The following is a 25,604-nucleotide window of genomic DNA, read 5'->3' on the forward strand; positions in this document are numbered from 1 at the left end:
CAGAGGACGTTGTGCCATCCATCATGTTAATAGCTGATGCTGTGCAGGGGCGACGCCGGCCTCATAAAATCAGAATGACAGAAGCAAAGCAAAGTACCCTCTAAATATTGGTCCTGGAGTTTTAACTTGTATATATTTATGAAAAAAAGTGGATCACATGATATATTCAAGTTTATTACAGTACCCAAACTTCCCAAGGACCAGGCTGTACCTTTGTGATGTCATCAGACACCACGTTTAGTGCTGTAGCCCAACAGAATAAATCCGCCAATCAGCAGTCTAGAAAATTTGGGCTACACCCCCGAGGAATCTAAAAGGGTCATCATATTGATCACCACCTAAATAGTGGTTATTATTAAATATTATAGTTTATTACAGTATCCAAACTTCCAAAGGACCAGGCTGTACCTTTGTGATGTCATCAGACACCACCTTTAGTGCTGTAGCTCAACACCATAAATCTGCCAATCAGGAGTAGAGAAAAGTTAGGTGACACCCCCGAGGAATCTAAAATGGTTATATTGATCACCAACCAAACAGTGGATCACATCAAATATTACAGTTTACAAACTTCCCAAGGACCTGGATGCACCTCCTGTGATGTCATCAGACATCACCTTTAGTGCTGTAGCCCAACACTATAAATCTGCCAATCAGGAGTACAGAAAAGTTAGGTGACACCCCTGAGGAATCTAGAATGGTCATCATATTGATCACCACCTAAACAGTGGATCACATCAAATATTATAGTTTATTATAGTACACAAAATTTCAAAGGGCGTGGATGCACCTTCTATGTTGTCATCATATACCACTTTTAGTGCTGTAGCTCAATGCTTTAAATCTGCCAACCAGAAGTCTAGAAAAATTGGGCGATACCCCCAAGGAAGCAAAATGGGTCATCATATTGGTCACCACCCAAATAGTGGTTATCATTAAATATTATAGTTTATTATAGTACCCAAACTTCCAAAGGACCTGGCTGCACCTCCTGTGATGTTATCATACACCACCTTTGGTGACGGAGTTTAACACTATAAATCTGCCAATCGGGAGTCTAGAAAAGTTGTCCGACACCCCCGAGGAATCTAAAATGGTTATCATATTGGTCACCACCCAAACAGTGGATCACATCAAATATTACAGTTTCCAAACTTACCAAGGACCTGGATGCCCCTTCTGTGATGTCATCATACACCACCTTTAGTGCTGTAGCCCGACACCATAAATAGGCAGTCTAGAAAAGTTGGCCAACACCCCAGATGAAGAAAAAAGGGGTCATCATTCTGCTCATCACCTAAACAGTGGATCACATTAACTATTACAGTACCCAAACTTGCAGATGACCTGTATGCACATCCTGTAATGTCATTATACACCACCTTTAGCGCTGTAGCTCAACACTATAAATCTGCTAATCAGGAGTGTAGAAAAGGGCGACACCCCCGAGGAATCTAAAATGGTCATCATATTGATCACCACCCAAAAAGTGGATCACATCAAATATTATAGTTTATCACAGTACCCAAACTTCCAATGGTCTTGGATGTGCCTCCTGTGATGTCATCATACACCACCTTTAGTGTTGTAGCTCAACACTGTAAATCTGCCAATCAGGAGTTTAGAAAAGCTGGGCGACACCCCCAAAGAAGCTAAATAGGTCATCATGCTGCTCTCCACCCAAATAGTGGATCATATCAATTATTACAGTACCCAGACTTCCAAAGGACCTGTATATACCTTCTGTGATGTCATCAGACACAACCTTTAGTGCTGTAGCTCAACACTATAAATCTGCCAATCAGGAGTACAGAAAAGTTAGGTGACACCCCTGAGGAATCTAAAATGGTCATCATATTGATCACCACCCAAACAGTGGATCACATCAAATATTATAGATTACAGTACCCAAACTTTCAAAGGGCATGGATGCACCTTCTATGATGTCATCATACACCAGCTTTAGTGCTGTAGCTCAGTACTATAAATCTGCCAATCAGAAGTCTAGAAAAATTGGGCGATACCCCCAAGAAAGCTAAAATGGACATCATATTGGTCACCACCAAAACAGTGGATCACATCAAATATTATAGTTTATTTCAGTATCCAAACTTCCAAAGGACCTGGCTGTACCTCCTGTGATTTTATCATACACCACCTTTAGTGCTGGAGTTTAACACTATAAATCAGGAGTCTAGAAAAGTTGTCCGACACCCCCGAGGAATCTAAAATGGTTATCATATTGATCACCACCCAAACAGTGGATCACATTAAATATTACAGTTTCCAAACATCCCAAGGACCTGTGATGTCATCGCACGCCACCTTTACTGTTGTAGCTCAACACTATAAATCTGCCAACCAGAAGTCTTGAAAAATTGGGCGACACCCTCGAGGAAGGTAAAAGGATCATCATATTGTTCACCACCCAAACAGTGGATCACATCAAATATTACAGTTTATTACCGTACCCAAACGACCTGGCTGCACCTCATGTGATGTCATCATACAGCCCTTTTAAAGCTGTAGCTCGACACTATAAATCTAACAATCAGGAGTCTAGAAAAGCTGGGTGACACCCTCGAGGAAGCAACAAAAAGTCATCATATTGATCAACACCCAAACAGTGGATAACATTAAATATTACAGTAGCCAAACTTCTAAAGGGCCTGGATGTACCTCCTGTGATGTCATCATATACCACCTTTAGTGTTGTAGCTCAACACTATAAATCTGCCAATCAAGACTCTAGAAAAGTTGGGCGACACCCCCGAGGAGTCTAATTTGGTCATCATATTGATCATCACCCAAATAGTGGATCACATAAAATATTATAGTTTATTACAGTACCTAAACTTTCAAAAGACCTGGATGCACCTCCAGCAATAAATCTGCCAATCAGACATCTAGAAACGTTGTGCAACACCCCCGAGGAAGCTAAAAGAGTCATCATATGGCTCACTACCCAAATAGACAGTTCAAGGACTATTCATTTCAATGGCTTTCTTTAATTTATAAGTTTAAGAAAATTAGTAAACGCACATAATATATAGGACACATCCATTTTATTTAATGAAATCTGCAACAAAATTCCATAAATCCACAAATCTTTGAGTCAATATTTGAGGAACATTTTAAGCCCCCTCCCAATTTCTGGCAGGTTGAGTTGTGATTTGCACTCGAATTTTGCACCAAAAATGTCACCACCAATGGAGAAGAGCGAAATTTATTAAGCGTTTTAGACTTATATATATATATACATATATATAAACATTTATGAAAAATGTTTAAAAAAAATGAGCAAGGTTAAGAAAAGTTGTAAAATAAGCCACGTCTTAAAGTGGGTTGTCCGATTCAAATCAATAGGGAGCAGATGTGTAGTACTCGGCTGCAGCCGCTCTGTAACTGAGCAGTCCTGGCTGCCACCGATGTTGCAAAGAGTTGATCGGTGGGGGTGCCGGGTGTCCAACTCCGAACAATAAGATATTGGTGAACTATCGTACGGATAGGCCATCTGTATAAAAGACCTGGACCACCCATTTAAAGACTATATACAGTTAGGTCCAGAAATATTTGGACAGTGACACAATTTTGGCGAGTTGGGCTCTGCATGCCACCACATTGGATTTGAAATGAAACCTCTACAACAGAATTCAAGTGCAGATTGTAACGTTTAATTTGAAGGTTTGAACAAAAATATCTGATAGAAATTGTAGGAATTGTCACATTTCTTTACAAACACTCCACATTTTAGGAGGTCAAAAGTAATTGGACAGATAAACCAAACCCAAACAAAATATTTTTATTTTCAATATTTTGTTGCGAATCCTTTGGAGGCAATCACTGCCTTAAGTCTGGAACCCATGGACATCACCAAACGCTGGGTTTCCTCCTTCTTAATGCTTTGCCAGGCCTTTACAGCCGCAGCCTTCAGGTCTTGCTTGTTTGTGGGTCTTTCCGTCTTAAGTCTGGATTTGAGCAAGTGAAATGCATGCTCAATTGGGTTAAGATCTGGTGATTGACTTGGCCATTGCAGAATGTTCCACTTTTTTGCACTCATGAACTCCTGGGTAGCTTTGGCTGTATGCTTGGGGTCATTGTCCATCTGTACTATGAAGCGCCGTCCGATCAACTTTGCGGCATTTGGCTGAATCTGGGCTGAAAGTATATCCCGGTACACTTCAGAATTTATCCGGCTACTCTTGTCTGCTGTTATGTCATCAATAAACACAAGTGACCCAGTGCCATTGAAAGCCATGCATGCCCATGCCATCACGTTGCCTCCACCATGTTTTACAGAGGATGTGGTGTGCCTTGGATCATGTGCCGTTCCCTTTCTTCTCCAAACTTTTTTCTTCCCATCATTCTGGTACAGGTTGATCTTTGTCTCATCTGTCCATAGAATACTTTTCCAGAACTGAGCTGGCTTCATGAGGTGTTTTTCAGCAAATTTAACTCTGGCCTGTCTATTTTTGGAATTGATGAATGGTTTGCATCTAGATGTGAACCCTTTGTATTTACTTTCATGGAGTCTTCTCTTTACTGTTGACTTAGAGACAGATACACCTACTTCACTGAGAGTGTTCTGGACTTCAGTTGATGTTGTGAACGGGTTCTTCTTCACCAAAGAAAGTATGCGGCGATCATCCACCACTGTTGTCATCCGTGGACGCCCAGGCCTTTTTGAGTTCCCAAGCTCACCAGTCAATTCCTTTTTTCTCAGAATGTACCCGACTGTTGATTTTGCTACTCCAAGCATGTCTGCTATCTCTCTGATGGATTTTTTCTTTTTTTTCAGCCTCAGGATGTTCTGCTTCACCTCAATTGAGAGTTCCTTAGACCGCATGTTGTCAGGTCACAGCAACAGCTTCCAAATGCAAAACCACACACCTGTAATCAACCCCAGACCTTTTAACTACTTCATTGATTACAGGTTAACGAGGGAGACGCCTTCAGAGTTAATTGCAGCCCTTAGAGTCCCTTGTCCAATTACTTTTGGTCCCTTGAAAAAGAGGAGGCTATGCATTACAGAGCTATGATTCCTAAACCCTTTCTCCGATTTGGATGTGAAAACTCTCATATTGCAGCTGGGAGTGTGCACTTTCAGCCCATATTATATATAGAATTGTATTTCTGAACATGTTTTTGTAAACAGCTAAAATAACAAAACTTGTGTCACTGTCCAAAAATTTCTGGCCCTGACTGTAGATGACTTTGTAGGGATTTTTGAGGCCAAAAATAATTTTTACTTTTGTGTTTCAGTAAAAAAATGATACCGTTTGTTGTCTATAGAGTCTGTATTGGAGAGTTAAATATCTGAGAGTAACAATGAGAGAGTTTGTAATTCTTATTTCTGTCTCTTCTGAGCTCCACTCAGCTGATTTATGACCATGGACCACACCAAAGAGATGATTTTTGACCACAGACCACATCAAAGAGCTAATTTATGACCACAGACCACATCAAAGAGCTAATTTATGATCACAGATCACATCAAAGAGCTGATTTATGACCACATCAAAGAGTTGATTTATGACCACAGACCACATCAAAGAGTTGATTTATGACCACAGATTACATCAAAGAGATGATTTATGACCACAGACCACATCAAAGGGTTGATATATGGCTATAGACCACATAAAAGGCCTGATTTATGATCATAAACCACATCAAAGATGATTTATGTTCACAGACTACATGAAAGAGCTGATTTATGACCACATCAAAGTTGGGCAGAAATTGGATGTGTTTTCATTGTAATATAATTGAATTTAAAAAAAACAAAAAAAAAACAAAAAACACATAAGCATAAAATATATAAAGATTTAAATCTGCACAAATGATAAAAGTGCAAAAAACGTCATTAAAGCATATGTCAGCATCTTACCTCATTGTCCGTGCCGACATCCAGCAACACAGGCAGGCACTGCTGGGGATGTACCCCCCCACAGGCGGTATAGAGGGCCAACTTCCCCACCGGAATCCCCATACCATAGCTTCCGAGGTCACCGAGGCCTAGAATGCGCTCGCCGTCCGTCACCACAATAGCCTGCAAAAGACAACATGCGGTAGACTGAATATGGCGGCACAATTTTATTTTAAAAATTTTTTTTAGTGTATATGTTCTTTCATATTCGACATCTATGAGTTAACATTTATTCTCATGGTTCTGGCTCTTTATGAACAGTATTAAAAAGAATTAAAAACAGCAGAAAAAAAGGTTTCATACTGGAGGCAGAACCGCAGCCTATGATTATTGGGGCTTTACATCCCGAGCGCTCGCCCCACTCACTCCGCATATACGTTACAACAGTGAAGTGTGCGGATTACAAGATTTACTATCTAACTCCTGAGTAATCCGGGCAGTAAAGCCGCCATTAACAAAGATTTCTCCTCTCACGGTGAACTGCATTTTTCTCAATCATTTTCTAAAGCTTTTTACTTAGAATTTTCAAAATAAGTGTCATTCATCTCACTGCATCATACATATCCCGAGGCACGAGGGCGGGACAGTCATGCGGGATCAGTATGCAAAATGACAAAACACTAAATCACTATAATACTGCCCCTATGTACACAAATATAACTGCAATATACTGCCCCTATGTACAAGAATATAACTACTATAATACTGCTCCTATGTAAAAGAATATAACTACTATAATACTGCCCCTATGTACAAGAATATAACTACTATAATACTACACCCTATGTACAAGAATATAACTACTATAATGCTGCCCCTATGTACAAGACTATACCTACTATAATACTGCCCCTATGTACAAGAATATAACTACTATAATACTGCCCCTATGTACAAGAATATAACTACTATAATACTGCCCCCTATGTACAAGAATATAACTACTATAATACTGCCCCCTATGTACAAGAATATAACTACTATAATACTGCCCCCTATGTACAAGAATATAACTACTATAATACTACACCCTATGTACAAGAATATAACTACTATAATGCTGCCCCTATGTACAAGACTATACCTACTATAATACTGCCCCTATGTACAAGAATATAACTACTATAATACTGCCCCTATGTACAAGAATATAACTACTATAATACTGCCCCCTATGTACAAGAATATAACTACTATAATACTGCTCCTATGTACAAGAATATAACTACTATAATACTGCCCCTATGTACAAGAATATAACTACTATAATACTGCCCCTATATACAAGAATATAACTACTATAATACTGCTCCTATGTACAAGAATATAACTACTATAATACTGCCCCTATGTACAAGAATATAACTACTATAATACTGCCCCCTATGTACAAGAATATAACTACTATAATACTGCCCCCTATGTACAAGAATATAACTACTATAATACTGCTCCTATGTACAGGAATATAACTACTATAATACTTCTCCTATGTACAAGAATATAACTACTATAATACTGCTCCTATGTATAAGAATATAACTACTATAATACTGCTCCTATGTACAATAATATAACTACTATAATACTGCTCCTATGTACAAGAATATAACTGCTATAATACTGCTCCTATGTATAAGAATATAACTACTATAATACTGTTCCTATGTACAATAATATAACTACTATAATACTGCCCCTATGTACAAGAATATAACTACTATAATACTGCTTCTATGTACAAGAATATATCTACTATAATACTGCCCCTATGTACAAGAATATAACTGCTATAATACTGCTTCTATGTACAAGAATATAACTACTATAATACTGCCCCTATGTACAAGAATATAACTACTATAATACTGCTCCTATGTACAAGAATATATCTACTATAATACTGCTCCTATGTATAAGAATATAACTACTATAATACTGTTCCTATGTACAATAATATAACTACTATAATACTGCTCCTATGTACAAGAATATAACTACTATAATACTGCCCCTATGTACAAGAATATAACTACTATAATACTGCCCCTATGTACAAGAATATAACTACTATAATACTGCTCCTATGTACAAGAATATAACTACTATAATACTGCCCCCTATGTACAAGAATATAACTACTATAATACTGCCCCCTATGTACAAGAATATAACTACTATAATACTTCTCCTATGTACAAGAATATAACTACTATAATACTGCTCCTATGTACAAGAATATAACTACTATAATACTGCTCCTATGTACAAGAATATATCTACTATAATACTGCTCCTATGTATAAGAATATAACTACTATAATACTGCCCCTATGTACAAGAATATAACTACTATAATACTGCCCCTATGTACAAGAATATAACTACTATAATACTGCTCCTATGTACAAGAATATAACTACTATAATACTGCCCCCTATGTACAAGAATATAACTACTATAATACTGCCCCCTATGTACAAGAATATAACTACTATAATACTTCTATGTACAAGAATATAACTACTATAATACTGCTCCTATGTACAAGAATATAACTACTATAATACTGCTCCTATGTACAAGAATATATCTACTATAATACTGCTCCTATGTATAAGAATATAACTACTATAATACTGCCCCTATGTACAAGAATATAACTACTATAATACTGCCCCTATGCACAAGAATATAACTACTATAATACTGCCCCTATGTACAAGAATATAACTACTATAATACTGCTCCTATGTACAAGATTATAACTACTATAATACTGCTCCTATGTACAAGAATATAACTACTATAATACTGCTCCTATGTACAAGAATATATCTACTATAATACTGCTCCTATGTACAAGAATATAACTACTATAATACTGCCCCTATGTACAAGAATATAACTACTATAATACTGCCCCTATGTACAAGAATATAACTACTATAATACTTCTCCTATGTACAAGATTATAACTACTATAATACTGCTCCTATGTACAAGAATATAACTACTATAATACTGCTCCTATGTACAAGAATATATCTACTATAATACTGCTCCTATGTACAAGAATATAACTACTATAATACTGCCCCTATGCACAAGAATATAACTACTATAATACTGCTGCTATGTACAAGAATATAACTACTATAATACTGCTCCTATGTACAAGAATATAACTACTATAATACTGCTCCTATGTACAAGAATATATCTACTATAATACTGCTCCTATGTATAAGAATATAACTACTATAATACTGCCCCTATGTACAAGAATATAACTACTATAATACTGCTCCTATGTATAAGAATATAACTACTATAATACTGCCCCTATGTGCAAGAATTTAACTACTATAATACTGCTCCTATGTACAAGAATATAACTACTATAATACTGCCCCTATGTACAAGAATATAACTACTATAATACTGCCCCTATGCACAAGAATATAACTACTATAATACTGCTGCTATGTACAAGAATATAACTACTATAATACTGCTCCTATGTACAAGAATATAACTACTATAATACTGCCCCCTATGTACAAGAATATAACTACTATAATACTGCTCCTATGTACAAGAATATAACTACTATAATACTGCTCCTATGTACAAGAATATATCTACTATAATACTGCTCCTATGTATAAGAATATAACTACTATAATACTGCCCCTATGTACAAGAATATAACTACTATAATACTGCCCCTATGTACAAGAATATAACTACTATAATACTGCCCCTATGTACAAGAATATATCTACTATAATACTGCTCCTATGTATAAGAATATAACTACTATAATACTGCCCCTATGTACAAGAATATAACTACTATAATACTGCTGCTATGTACAAGAATATAACTACTATAATACTGCTGCTATGTACAAGAATATAACTACTATAATACTGCTCCTATGTACAAGAATATATCTACTATAATACTGCTCCTATGTATAAGAATATAACTACTATAATACTGCCCCTATGTACAAGAATATAACTACTATAATACTGCTGCTATGTACAAGAATATAACTACTATAATACTGCTCGTATGTACAAGAATATAACTACTATAATTCTGCTCCTATGTACAAGAATATAACTACTATAATACTGCTCCTATGTACAAGAATATATCTACTATAATACTGCTCCTATGTATAAGAATATAACTACTATAATACTGCTCCTATGTATAAGAATATAACTACTATAATACTGCTCCTATGTACAAGAATATAACTACTATAATACTGCTTCTATGTACAAGAATATAACTACTAAAATACTGCTCCTATGTACAAGAATATAACTACTATAATACTGCCCCCTATGTACAAGAATATAACTACTATAATACTGCCCCTATGTACAAGAATATAACTACTATAATACTGCTCCTATGTACAAGAATATAACTACTATAATACTGCCCCTATGTACAAGAATATAACTACCTTAATACTGCCCCTATGTACAAGAATATAACTACTATACTACTGCCCCCTATGTACAAGAATATAACTACTATAATACTGCCCCCTATGTACAAGAATATAACTACTATAATACTTCTCCTATGTACAAGAATATAACTACTATAATACTGCTCCTATGTACAAGAATATAACTACTATAATACTGTTCCTATGTACAAGAATATATCTACTATAATACTGCTCCTATGTATAAGAATATAACTACTATAATACTGCTCCTATGTACAAGAATATAACTACTATAATACTGCTCCTATGTACAAGAATATAACTACTATAATACTGCCCCTATGTACAAGAATATAACTACTATAATACTGCCCCTATGCACAAGAATATAACTACTATAATACTGCTGCTATGTACAAGAATATAACTACTATAATACTGCTCCTATGTACAAGAATATAACTACTATAATACTGCTCCTATGTATAAGAATATAACTACTATAATACTGCTTCTATGTACAAGAATATAACTACTATAACACTGCCCCTATGTACAAGAATATAACTACTATAATACTGCCTCCTATGTACAAGAATATAACTACTATAATACTGTCCCCTATGTATATGAATATAACTACTATAATACTGTTCCTATGTACAAGAATATATCTACTATAATACTGCTCCTATGTATAAGAATATAACTACTATAATACTGCTGCTATGTACAAGAATATAACTACTATAATACTGCTCCTATGTACAAGAATATATCTACTATAATACTGCTCCTATGTATAAGAATATAACTACTATAATACTGCTCCTATGTATAAGAATATAACTACTATAATACTGCTTCTATGTACAAGAATATAACTACTATAATACTGCTCCTATGTACAAGAATATAACTACTATAATACTGCCCCTATGTACAAGAATATAACTACTATAATACTGCTCCTATGTACAAGAATATAACTACTATAATACTGCCCCTATGTACAAGAATATAACTACTATAATACTGCCCCTATGTACAAGAATATAACTACTATACTACTGCCCCCTATGTACAAGAATATAACTACTATAATACTGCCCCCTATGTACAAGAATATAACTACTATAATACTTCTCCTATGTACAAGAATATAACTACTATAATACTGCTCCTATGTACAAGAATATAACTACTATAATACTGCCCCTATGTACAAGAATATAACTACTATAATACTGCCCCTATGTACAAGAATATAACTACTATACTACTGCCCCCTATGTACAAGAATATAACTACTATAATACTGCCCCCTATGTACAAGAATATAACTACTATAATACTTCTCCTATGTACAAGAATATAACTACTATAATACTGCTCCTATGTACAAGAATATAACTACTATAATACTGTTCCTATGTACAAGAATATATCTACTATAATACTGCTCCTATGTATAAGAATATAACTACTATAATACTGCTCCTATGTACAAGAATATAACTACTATAATACTGCTCCTATGTACAAGAATATAACTACTATAATACTGCCCCTATGTACAAGAATATAACTACTATAATACTGCCCCTATGCACAAGAATATAACTACTATAATACTGCTGCTATGTACAAGAATATAACTACTATAATACTGCTCCTATGTACAAGAATATATCTACTATAATACTGCTCCTATGTATAAGAATATAACTACTATAATACTGCTCCTATGTATAAGAATATAACTACTATAATACTGCTCCTATGTATAAGAATATAACTACTATAATACTGCTTCTATGTACAAGAATATAACTACTATAATACTGCTCCTATGTACAAGAATATAACTACTATAATACTGCCCCTATGTACAAGAATATAACTACTATAATACTGCTCCTATGTACAAGAATATATCTACTATAATACTGCTCCTATGTATAAGAATATAACTACTATAATACTGCCCCTATGTATAAGAATATAACTACTATAATACTGCTTCTATGTACAAGAATATAACTACTATAATACTGCTCCTATGTACAAGAATATAACTACTATAATACTGCCCCTATGTACAAGAATATAACTACTATAATACTGCTCCTATGTACAAGAATATATCTACTATAATACTGCTCCTATGTATAAGAATATAACTACTATAATACTGCTCCTATGTATAAGAATATAACTACTATAATACTGCTTCTATGTACAAGAATATAACTACTATAATACTGCTCCTATGTACAAGAATATAACTACTATAATACTGCCCCTATGTACAAGAATATAACTACTATAATACTGCTCCTATGTACAAGAATATAACTACTATAATACTGCCCCTATGTACAAGAATATAACTACTATAATACTGCCTCCTATGTACAAGAATATAACTACTATAATACTGTCCCCTATGTATATGAATATAACTACTATAATACTGCCCCTATGTACAAGAATATAACTACTATAATACTGCCCCTATGTACAAGAATATAACTACTATAATACTGCCCCTATGTACAAGAATATAACTACTATAATACTGCTCCTATGTATAAGAATATAACTACTATAATACTGCCCCTATGTACAAGAATATAACTGCTATAATACTGCCCCTATGTACAGGAATATAACTACTATAATACTGCCCCTATGTACAAGAATATAACTACTATAATACTGCCCCCTATGTACAAGAATATTACTACTATAATACTGCCCCTATGTACAAGAATATAACTACTATAATACTGCCCCTATGTACAAGAATATAACTACTATAATACTGCCCCTATGTACAAGAATATAACTGCTATAATACTGCCCCTATGTACAGGAATATAACTACTATAATACTGCCTCTATGTACAAGAATATAACTACTATAATACTGCATTTTATGGAGTATAATGTAGAAAAACATTCATATCGGACAGGTATTGGTATTTAGTATAAAATTACACAATATTCCGCACCTTTATATCTTCTTCAGGCCAGGAATTCAGCATGTTAGCGATATGCCCCTTGTCATGGATGGTTATAAATAGGCCACTGTAAGGGAAGAAGGCACAATATGGTTTATATCCCGGTCATTGAACATGACAAGCATTTAGTATCAAAATATATAAAATGCAATAAAGAACTCATTAACAAGATGTGTCAGATGAGCGGTCAGAGAAAAAAAAAAATGAAACCACCACTAGGGGGCAGTATAACAGTGATATCTTCACATAGGGGAAAAACATTTAAAAAGGCAATAATCCCTTTAAGTGGTTCCTTTACATTGTGCCTCTTATCTGCCACCTCCTCTATTATGTTACACTGCGCAGACCTGAGGAAGGGATTATAAGGTATTAGGGAATCACAAGATTTATTTTCTTAGTATTTGTAATCCGGGATTCACACAAGAAGTTAAAATCTTTCCAGAAAATACTAAATAAAAACCGCCACTCACTGCAAAAACTACCGCGATATATTGTAGCGGTCGATACAGTAACAATTACACACCAGAAACCGGCCTTTTAAAGGCTTAGAGTACTTTTTTGGCATCGGTGAAGACATTTTATAGTCTCCCCCATCAAAAGAAGGCGATTTATACAAAGGGAGAGGGAAGACAGCGATAGTCTGGGGAGGAGGAGGAGGAGGATGCCCTACGAGGAGAGACTGCTGATCTGTGCGTGGACGCTGGAGAAGAAAGACATTATGTAATGGGAAGAGATCACAGATTTCATAAAGAATCAAAACCGAGATGTCAAATTCCCACAATTCATATCACAGCTAAAAAGAGACGGAGCCCATTATTACCCCGCGCCATTAGAGACGGACCAGGAGGTCACAGAGTTCTGCCCAGATTCTTCTTACAAGACGGGAAACTTCTCCCCGAGTAAATATCTCTGGAGATGAACCAGTCTCCAGCCGAGTCCTCAAAACTGTTATGGACTCGGAAAAATAGATATTGTCCTAGATATCAAACATAAGAATAATGACAAAGACTATACATGGATTTGAATGGGCGCTGTGTAATACTCGATTTTTCCTGTGGAGGCGCTGTAGGGAAACTGAACACCCATGCCCATTGGACAACCATTTAGAATGAAAATAATCAGCTAATCAGTGGTGAAAGGAGCTAAAGCCCCTCCACTAACAATGCCATGTGCTCTGGGGCGGTCACCAGTGGCGTAACTAGAGTTCGATGGGTCCTCGTGCAAAATTTGGATCTGAGCCCCCCCCTTATATTGGTCAGATGTATGTATACCTAAATCCTATAAAGACATACGAGTTGCCCCCCATTACGCAGTAATGTCCCCCATCCTAAGCTCCTTCCTCATCCTGGTATATTTGCACCCCCATCCTGGTATATATGTCCTCCCATCCTAATATATATGTCCCCCATTCTAGTATATAGGTTCCCTATTCTAGCCCATATACTGGTGTATATTTAACCCCATCCAGGTAAAAAATCCCCATCCTGGTATATATTTCACCATTTTGGTATATATGTTCCCATCCAGGGCCCCTCCTGGTATATACCGTCCCCCTCTTGGTATCTTATGTCCCCCTACTGGGGCCCTCCTGGTATATTCTGTCCCCCTACTTGGCCCTCCTGGTGTATACTTTCCCTCTGCTGGGCCTCTCCTGGTATATACTGTCTCCCTCCTGGTATCTTATGTCCCCCTACTGGGGCCCTCCTGGTAATACTGTCCCCCTACTTGGCCCTCCTGGTGTACACTTTTCCCCTGCTGGGCCTCTCCTGGTATATACTGTCCTCCTCCTGGTATATAGTGTCCCCTTCCTGGTATATACTGTCCCCTTCCTGGTATCTACTGTCCTCCTCCTGGTATATAGGTCCCCAGCCTCGTAAATATGTCTCCGTTCTGTCTAATGCAAAAAACAACAACAATGTAGTCACCGTCCCTGGCTCCCATGTCCCGCAGCATCCATCTTTGTAGCCTGCGCACAGTGGCCTACAGCTTTCATCAGTGTCAGTTCTATTGCAACGAATGACGTCATTGCCATGCGCCACCCTCAGTCACTGGGGCACAGATGAAAGCTGACGGATTCTGTTTGGCTGTATTGCAGTACTGGGACCCAACGGGTCTCTGCACCGTGGTGCTTTTCAGCTCAATGTGCAGCCTTGGACGAACATTCAGCTGAAGCAGGGGCTTGGGCTGTCGGGCCCCCTGCACCCCGGGCCCAGTTGCAATCCCTGCGACCATGATCGTTCGTTCCCTTGCAGTCACACTAGGTACAGGGAGGTACCACGCATACGGTGACAGGGAAGAAATAGTAAACCCTGTGTCTAGGGAAGGGGGAGATGGTGACCCCTGACCAAACCTTCTGCTGGTCCCTGGCTTCCCTGACCACCCTAGATAGGTTCTATACCTATGCGCCAAACTGGATATCTGACCATGACTGACCCTAGAACTGGGCCCTAGGTAGGGAATGGATGGGATGAGCACTTAGTCAACCCCACTAAGCTCTAAAGAAGACACAGAGAGCACAAACAGGGGCACACAGGAGGAAATACCATGAACAACTTATCGCCAAGCAGACTCAGGGAGAGATACAGCAATGAACAACAATATTTCTTCAGATGGATACAAGCTGATTGCTTGCATCCAGGGCTTGTATAGGTTTTTAACTTTATCACCAGCAAAGACCAAGAGGAAATGAGAATATTTTAAAGACACCAAGGGAAGTGCTGATGATCAACACCTGAAAGGTGAAGATATCAGCAGGGTCCTAAAGGGAAAGGGATTAACCCCAAGCACAGAAAAATAGAAAATCAGGGAGCAGTTTGTGTAGTCAAAAGCTGAGACCTTCTACAGCCGGACACCACAGGACTGTCTGTGAAGTGTCACACACCGGTGACAGGGGCCTTTACACTAAAATTGTCCAATAAGATATACAGGAGTCTGTTCAGGCGGCAAAATCTCTGTTTACCCTCAATTTTGACCCATCTAAAAGTATCTTTCTCTAATATCCTTCTATCCAATATATTTTCCCTTATTTCATATAATTTTAGCTATCTAAAGTCTATTTGAGATCTCTCTACCTAATATCTATCTCTCCAATATCGATTGTAAGATGGTCACTGGTAAAATCCTTGACGAGAGATGTCCCCCATTAATTTCAACATAGCAAACGCCTTACACCCCAATACGTGGTTCACTCGCCATACAAAGGGTGTAAGCAGACTGCAGGTCCCGTGGGGTCAGTGTCGTCCGGGCAGGTAGACATAAACGGTCTACATTTTGTTTCCATCTTTACCTTATTGATTTTTCACTGTACTATAAAAAAGTCAGATATGTAACCGACCCCAAAGTGAGAATAAAACAAAATCGCCCCCGTACTGCGAGAGTCTCCCGCTGAGGCGCAATATAGCTACACATAGATATAAAAAGAGGTAAAAAATCAATACGGCAGAAAATGGTAATTACCTTCCAATCTCATTGAGAGATAAAAAAAAAAAATAAAAAATAATTAAAATTTTTTAAAAAGCTGAATGAAACCAATTTTCTAAATGATTGCATGCATTTACAGCAAGTAAGTGACCAGGCAGTTAGCGCACACAATTGCTGCTTTTAATAGGCTAGACCATTCAAGGGACATCGATCATACTACTGCGGCACTGCGGGGCGAGAGCCGGGGCCGCGCCTGCCGGAATAACCTGAACTTACCTCTCCGAAGCTGCTCTTTATATTGACTCTTACCATTCTGACTCTAGGTTCCCAAGTGGGGAAAACCCCTTAGAGTTACATCCTCGGTGGTCTAAGGCAGTGGAAGTGTACCGCCCCGGGGCTCGGATACATGCTCGTCGGTGGGTGGCTCGAGCTCCTCCCGGACCCGGGGGTCACGTCGCTGAAGGGATGCTGGCGCTACGTGGGGGATGGTGTTCGGTGGGGAGGTTCACGGCCGGAGCCGAGGTTGTTTGGGGGTTAAGTTCGTGACGCCACCCACGGGTTGTGGTGAGTGAGTGGGCACCACCGCTGCCGTTGACTAGGCTCCCGGGGACGGTGTTGTGCAGCTTGGTGTTGATCCCATCCGTAGGCAGGGGTTGGTGGCCCCGGGGGCCCGACTGGGCGAGAGGTGCGGGGGGGATGGTGCGGTGCGATGCGCTGCCCGAGGGCACTGTTGTACTCACTATTATAAATACACCGGAGTCTCTGGTAAACCAAAAGGATGGTGGTCGGTGCCCGCAGCCGGCTGCACTTTGCCCCTTACTCAGGTTGGTGGTCCCCGCCTTTCTCCTGCACCTCTGTAGTAGAATGCTGACTTCCTTCGCTTCAGCATTGGGAGTCCGCTCCCCAGCTAGTGGATTTCGGGAAACCCGTTTGCCCGCAGACGCTGGCCCGTGGGATCTCTATGCCTGGGCGGTGGCTTTCTATCCCCCTCGTTGGGCTGTTGCCTTCAGTCGGGACTTGGGTGGGAAAGAACCTAAGGTCTAGACCCCAATCAGTGAATTCGACTCAGTCCAGTGGCTTCTGGGCCTCGTACTGGGTCTGAGTACCCCTCCTGGTGCTCCGGTTTCCGTTCGGTTCCCCGGTTCAGTACCGGCGGGCCACTACCCTGTCCCGGTCCCTGACAGTTCCACCGGCTGTCTTCCCGGTTCCTGCAGGTGGCCACCACCATGTGCCTCCTGGCCACAGGGTATCCGGGCTCCTACCCAGATCCCTGACAGATGCTACTCCTCTCTACTCCACTTCACCTCCTCTCCTTTTCACTTCCCTAACGGGTCTCTCGGTGTTTTCCCGCCTCAGGCTATCCGAACTCCTCGGTGAGCGTGGCCAACCGCCTGGCTCCGCCCCCGGGTGTTAACGTCAAGACCTGAGAGGGGTGACTCAGGGTTTTTAGGTTGGCTGCTGATACCTTTTTAGGGGCTGATGTTTGTGCAGGGGGCCTACCTGTGACTACCTGGCTAGACCAGGGCGTCACAGAAGGGTTTGGCGTTACATCCATCCAAACTAGTTTTCCTGCTTTGCATTGATGAGGGGCAACAACACCAAAATACATGTAGTCTAGGGTAGTGGAAGGTTTTAGAGTAACATCCCCAGTGGTCTAAGGCAGTAGAAGGGTTTGGTGTTACATCCATGGCGGTTTAGGGTAGTAGAAGGATTTAGAGTCACATCATGTGTGCTCAAGTGCAGTGGAGGGAAACCATACCTCCTTGTCAGAAGCCTCTCATCCATTCAAACCAGTTTGCCTGCTTTGCATTGATAAGGGGGCAGCAACACCAAAACACGTGTAGTCTAGGGTAGTGGAAGGGTTTAGAGTTATATCATGTGTGATCTAGGGCAGTGGAGGGAAACTTTACATCCTTGTCAGAAGCCTCTCATCCATCCAAACCAGTTTTCCTGCTTTTCACTGATGAGGGGCAACAACATCAAAACACGTGTAATCTATGGTAGTAGAAGGGTTTAGAGTTACATCATATGTGGTCTAGGGCAGTGGAGGGAAACTACATCCTTGTCAGAAGCCTCTCATCAATCCAAACCAGTTTTCCTGCTTTGCACTGATGAGCGGCAACAACACCAAAACATGTGTTTGCAAATGGAGTTTCTGGTTTGGCTTAATATCCTAAATCATTCTGCAAGGTCCTTTTAAAGGTAACCTGGCAGTCCATTTATGCTGCTCAAACTGCACAATTACAGCCAGTTACGGTGTATAATTCTCTGAAACACATAGGTGTTTCAGAAAGGTTGTACTTTGAAGGTCCAGCCGGGGACAAGACTAGTCCAGCGCTGATCCTGGACCTCTTCTCCCAACAATGCTGCAGGTGACTGACAGGTCTCTAGCTATATGAACGTAAAGGAGAGACCTACCAATCAGCTGTAGCGATGCTGGGAAGAGCCAGCTGGGTGCGCCATCGGACTAATATGATCCCCGGCTGGATTTTCTCTGAAACTCTGGTATGGTTCAAAGAATAACATATCTGACTGCGATCATGTAGCAAGATCGTGGTTCAAGCTGCCCAAATTAATTGGCCAGGTTCCCTTTAAAAGGTCGATACTGACTTTTTAGAATTGCTATCTCCACAAGTTGGCACCAGGAGTCCTATCTTCTTCCTCTTTAAGCCGCCATAAACGTATTAGAAGGAAAAGTCAACTTTACACTTTCTTGTAAGGTCTCTTTGAACAGCTGATCAACTACTAATGTCTGGAGGAGTTTGGCAACAAGTGTTTCATTTCCCTGCAGTGCCCCCGCAGGAGAAGTGAGGTACTACAAGTTGCTAAAATGTGGGTGAAATACCGAGCAATTTAGTCAGCTCAAGATTAATGATCAAGCGTAGTCTCCCCTCACTGAATACATAATGTATGTCTAGAAAAAGTGAATCTAGAAACAGGTCAAGTTAGGGGCAAACCGGCGTATTTACGGCTGGCTAATACAGTCTGATTTATAATAAGCTCAGGCACAGTCTTCCATAGAAATTTTACACCATTTTGAAGTCAAAGAGAACAAGTTGAACAACCAAGAAAACTTCAAACTTGTGGGAGAACAATCATTCAGGAGTTCCATAAATAACAGTGTCGCTCCGGCAAAAAAAAAAATGTAATAATGGCCCCTGGAAAGAATCCTGCGGGATATGTAACATTGAACATAAAGTTAATATAAAGAGAGAAGGGCTTTGACGAGCGCGTCCATCGGCTAAACATGACAATACAGGAGGTCAGGGGCAGTCCTCATACTTTTCTGGTTAGAACATACAGTGTATAGTGAAAGGCTCCTTCTTCCTTTATGATCACAAAGATCCTTTGTGGAACGTCAGATTGTCATTCTGTACATTCCCTTCTCTGATCTACTGCTAGAATAATATTTAAAGGGATTACTCTCACTCTAAACATTACCCAGGGAGGGGTGAACGTACGGATAAGAACTGCCATGTAACTTATTAACTCCTCTAAAGAAACAATTACAGTTATTTTAAACAAATATTAAATATGTTTAAGTAAATGTGAACGTCCTCCCTTGAACACCATTTTTTTTTCTCTAACATTATGTCCTGCACTTTGTTCTTCCAGCACTAGGTGGAGTCAAGAGCTTATAACAAAACAGTATGCAGTAAGCTCTTGAGCTCCATCTAGTGGCAGCATAAGGCAGTATATAACAAGGGATTGTGTAAATGGCATAAAGCAACAAAAAAGAACCTTGTGTTGTACATCACAATCGAGTAGTGGTAAGCAGCAACATATTCTGTAGCGCTGTAGAAAGAGTGTCATTTACAGCAGTGCTAGTGCACCATGAGGCTTACAATGAAATGTCAGGCATTTTCTAAGCCCCTGTTCATATGAAAACAATTATTGGAGGTTGTCTCATTGGATAACCACTTGTGAAAGCAAAAAAAGCCCTAGTCCATCTCCTCTAACCTCTTGCGATCAGCTGATATGAAAAAATGGCTACTTAAACCTCTAGCGATCAGCTGATATGGATAACCACTTATTAGAACAAAAAACACTGGTCCTCCTCCTCTAACCTCTTGCGATCAGCTGATATGGGAAAACGGCTCCTTAAACCTCTGGCGAAAAGTCAATATGGAAAGATGACTCCTATCTCTGACTAGCAGCCAATATGGAAGGATGGCTCCTCTAACCTCTGGTGATCAGCCAATTTAGAGATACAGCTCCTTATACCTTTGTTGATCAGCCGATGTGGAGAAACACCACTTTAAACCTCTGGCGATCAGCTGATATGGACAAGCTACTTCTTAAACGTCTGGCGATCAGTCAATATGGAAGGATGGCTCCTCCTACCTCTCAAAAGCAGATGATATGGAGGGACGGCTCCTCTAACCTCTGGTTATGAGTCGATATAGGAGGAACAGTTCCTCTAACCTCTGGTAATCAGCCGATATAGAAGGATTGTTCCTCAAACCTCTGTTCATTAGCCAATATAGGGGAATGGTTCCTCAAACGTCTGGTGATCACTCAATAAGAAGGGATGCCTTCTCTAACCTCAGCTTATCAGCCAATATGGAGAAACGGCTCCTTAAACCTCTAATGAAAAGTCAATATGAAAGCATGGCTATTCCGGTGTCCGACAAACAGCAGATATGAAAGGACGGCTCCTCTAACCTTTGGGGATCAGCTGATATAGAGTGATGGTTCCTCAAACATCTGGTGATCACCCGATTAGGAGGGACGACAACTCCTACCTCTGGCAAGTAGCCGATATGGAGGGAAGGCTCCTCTAACCTCTGGTGATCACCCAATTAGAAGGGTTGGCTCCTGTAACCTCGGCTAATTAGCTGATACGGAGAAATGGTTCCTTTACCCTCTGGTGATAAGCCAATATAGAGGGACAGTTCCTCCTACCTCTGACATGCAGCTGATATGGAAGGACGGTTCCTCAAACCTCTGGTGATCACCCAATTAGAAGGGATATCTCCTGTAATTTCTACTAATCAGCCATAATGGAGAAACAGCTTCGCTAACCTTTGGTGATCAGTCGATATTTAAGGATGGTTCCTCAAACATCTGGTGATCACCCAATTACAAGGGTTTGCTGTTCTAACCTCTGGTGATCAGCCAATATTGAGGGATGGCTCATCTAACCTCCAGTGATCAGGGCATATGAGGGATGACTCCCCTATCTGTTGGCTATCAGTCCATGTGGAGTGGCTATCGTAAGTGAAATGTGGTATTACATTAAAACTATTCAAATCAATGTCTTTGTTAGCATCCTGCTGCTGTGACCCAGATGGGGCTCTCTGTGAAGTCTACATACCCTAATAGAATATATAGTGAGGTGGTGTCCAGATATGGCCTCCACTTTAACCCCTTTCCGCAAACTGACAAACTATTGCGTCCTAATGGAGGACTTATTACTACACTAGGATGTATCGTTACATCCAATGGATGGCATTGGTACTGTAGGGGTTCATTCAGGTAGGCATTAGGTATTGAGCAGTGTTCACATCGCAATGTTTTTAGTCCAACAAAGCAAGCTTTATTAGCTCAGTAAATCCCAGAGGGACTGTAACAGAAAACAGCCGTGCTCTGGCACAAAAGTAAATAAAGCAGGACAGCACAGTACATATGGCATCAGGTATAGGTACATTACTCCGACAGGTACACTTCCAATAAACCGGCAGGTATACGTCCACCCACACACAGGTCAGCTCCCACACTCTGGTAGATTGTCCACCATTAAATGGTCCATTTTCTCTCTGTAATGCTACCACCAGGGGGTGCAGGTACACAGGAGAGATGTAGAGCTCCTAGATGTAATGCAGCATCTGCCCACTAGATGTCACCAGTATCTAGACGGGGAGGTAGCAGAATGGTCGTACACAACCGAGAGTCAGAGCCGGGAGGTCACATCAGTGCAAAGGAGGAAGAGGAGCCAAAGTCATGTGGAAGCCTAAGGTCGGTAGTCAGGAGGTAATGTCAGGTACAGATGGGGAGTAGAACCATAGTCAGAGAGCAAGCTGGGGTCACAAGCCAAAGGGGAACGTAAGTACAAAAGGGGGGAAGCGGGACTAAGGGTACCAGACAAACGGAGGATCAGGAAGTCAAGGTGCACAGAAAAGATGGATGGAGCGGAGGATAGGGAGATGAGTCGGGGTAGCGAGACGAGGATAAGAACAAACTCACGGGAACCAGAAGAGCACACTGCAGAGCAGGAACTATCACTGGCGAAGTTCCGGTGGAAACAGCCCATAGATATAGCAAGGCGATTAACGCAACGAGGCACAAAACACGCCTTGCCCACCGGCAAGAACCCGGGGAATACAAACAGCCGAGCAATAGACAAAACCCAATGGCTCAGCAAGGAGCAGAGCCAAAGGTGAATCATGACACTCTCTATGACAAAGACTGCTCAGCTCCTCAGCTGCCTCCCCCCAGTCACTCCATTCAGAGAGAGACCCTGCATGGTATGTCTCTCTCTCAGCTACAGCTCACATCTTGGCTGGTCACTTATGAGCTTACACACTCCCCTCTGCTACGTCAGCAGACTGACTCGCTCACCAGCCTCACACGCCGAACCCATTTCCTGGTTCATTACCAAATCACTGCAGGTGCACTCCTAATCAAGACCTGCAGAGCTATGCTATAGTACAAAGTGGGGTCAGAGCCATAAGCATCCGGCGCTTGTACCAGAATTACCCCCTAACCCTTAGTGGCGACCACGACCACTTAATCAGCCTGACAATAGTAGGGGGGATTCCTCATACATCCAGACTACACAACCTTGGTTTGTAGTCTGTTACTAAGGAGACACATTTGCCTGCATTAAAGCTGTATACCAAAAATGGTTCATTATACTTATATACCCTTTTTCTTTTTAAGATTATATTGTATGGTGTAAGCTCTCTAGGTGGCCTATGTTTTTGGTGGAGATAGATACAGTTGTGTCTCCTGCCTGTCTTATTGTATAGAAATTATTTTTTGCTGATAATAACTGGAGCTGATGAACAGACGTAACAATGAGGACTATTATTCCTGAAAATATATGTAGGGTTTTTTTGTATCATGCGATATTTGTTTAACACATTGCTGTGTGCGACGTGGTGCATAGACAATATATATATATATATATATATATATATATATATATATATATATATATATATATATATATATATATATACTGTACATATATATATGCGTCATCGGGACAGCGCAGGATAAACAGCACAGAGCTGACACGACATTTTATTAATCAAAGCACGACTTGTATGAAATCATAAGGACACATATGTAATCCCCCCACAGAATAATGGGACGTGCCAACATAACAGCATATAGCAAACAGATGGGTCGCTAAGGAAATAACATAATATTTCTATAGGATTATTCATCCAATAAAAACAGAATGAAATGGCGAACCGCTACGACACCTGCAACCTCCATACATCAGTTAAAGGGGTTCACCGTGGGCAGCGGGTTCTCATTTAGGCTATGTGCGCACTAGAACTGTGATTTTTCTCAAGAAAATTTCTTGAGAAACTTCTGGGAGTTGAAGATTACCGCACCTGCGGTAAAAAAAACGCACCAAAACCGCGGGAAAAACGCATGCGTTTTTGCCGTGATTTTGCCGCGGTTTTGCCGCAGGTTGGTCCTTGCGGTTTTTTTATGCTGAACTGCAATAAATAATATAGATAATAGATAGATAATCAATAGATAGACAGATAATGGATAGAGGGAAAGATGGATAGATGAATAGATAGATAGATAGATAAGAAATACATATGTAATGTTCCACCCCTCTGCATTTTCTAAGCTGGCACCCTTTAGTGACTTTCATGTGGCACTAAAGGGTGTCTAGCCTTGTATTTAGCCAAAAAATAAATAATTAAAAAAAAATGACGTGAGGTCCCCCCATCTTTTGTAGCCAGCTAGGGTAAAGCAGACGGCTGCAGCCTGCAGACCACAGCTGGCAGCTTCACCTTGGCTGGTAATCCAAAACAGAGGGCACCCCACGATGTTATTTTACATTAAATAAATAATTTAAAACAAAAAACGTGGGGTCCCCCCCATATTGGATTACCAGCCAAGGTAAAGCGGACAGCTGGGGTCTGATATTGTCAGACTAGGGAGGTCCACTGTTATTGGACACTCCCCAGCCTAAAAATAGCAGGCCGCAGCCGCCCCAGAAGTGGCACATCCATTAGACGTGCCAATCCTGGCACTTCGCCCCGACTCATCCCGTTACCCTGTTGCGGTGGCAAACGGGGTAATATATGGGGTTGATGCCAGATGTGTAATGTCACCTGGCATCAAGCCCTGGGGTTCGTGATGTCACGCGTCTATCAGATACCTGACATCACCAACCCAGTCAGTAAGAAATAAAAAATAGACAACAAAAAAAAGTTTTATTTGAAAAAACACTCTCCAACACATTCCCTCTTTCACCAATTTATTGACAAGAACAATCAAATCCGGGTACAGCGTAATCCAATAAGGGGGGGGGGGGGTCCCACGACAATCCATACCACAGTCACTGTCCCAGTAAGTGAAGAACAGAATGCTCCCCATTGGCTGGGAGAGTAATGCAGTGACCTGAGCTAACATCAATAGGTCAGCCCAGGTCACTGCAGGGGATGCCGAGCGCTGCCATCAGGAGGTTAGATGAGATCATTACCTGATGTGATGATCTCCTGCAGTCCTGCCATCAGCGCTGTCACTGACTTCTATGCCCGCCGCGTTGTCAGCA

At 40.2% G+C, this 25,604-nt stretch overlaps 1 protein-coding gene across 1 annotated transcript in view; it reads right to left on the reverse strand.

The window, feature by feature from the left end:
- ME3 (malic enzyme 3) overlaps window positions 1-25,604 on the reverse strand; it is a 252,726-nt gene that overhangs the window by 112,968 nt on the left and 114,154 nt on the right. Inside the window, exons 5-6 of the mRNA XM_075337554.1 lie at window positions 13,427-13,502; window positions 5,891-6,052 (exon numbers count right to left, since the gene is read on the reverse strand). Of these exons, the coding sequence (XP_075193669.1) occupies window positions 5,891-6,052; window positions 13,427-13,502 (238 nt within the window). The remainder of the gene's footprint in view (window positions 1-5,890; window positions 6,053-13,426; window positions 13,503-25,604) is intronic.

Source organism: Anomaloglossus baeobatrachus, chromosome 2, assembly GCF_048569485.1.
Source record: "Anomaloglossus baeobatrachus isolate aAnoBae1 chromosome 2, aAnoBae1.hap1, whole genome shotgun sequence".
Classification (NCBI taxonomy): domain Eukaryota; kingdom Metazoa; phylum Chordata; class Amphibia; order Anura; family Aromobatidae; genus Anomaloglossus; species Anomaloglossus baeobatrachus.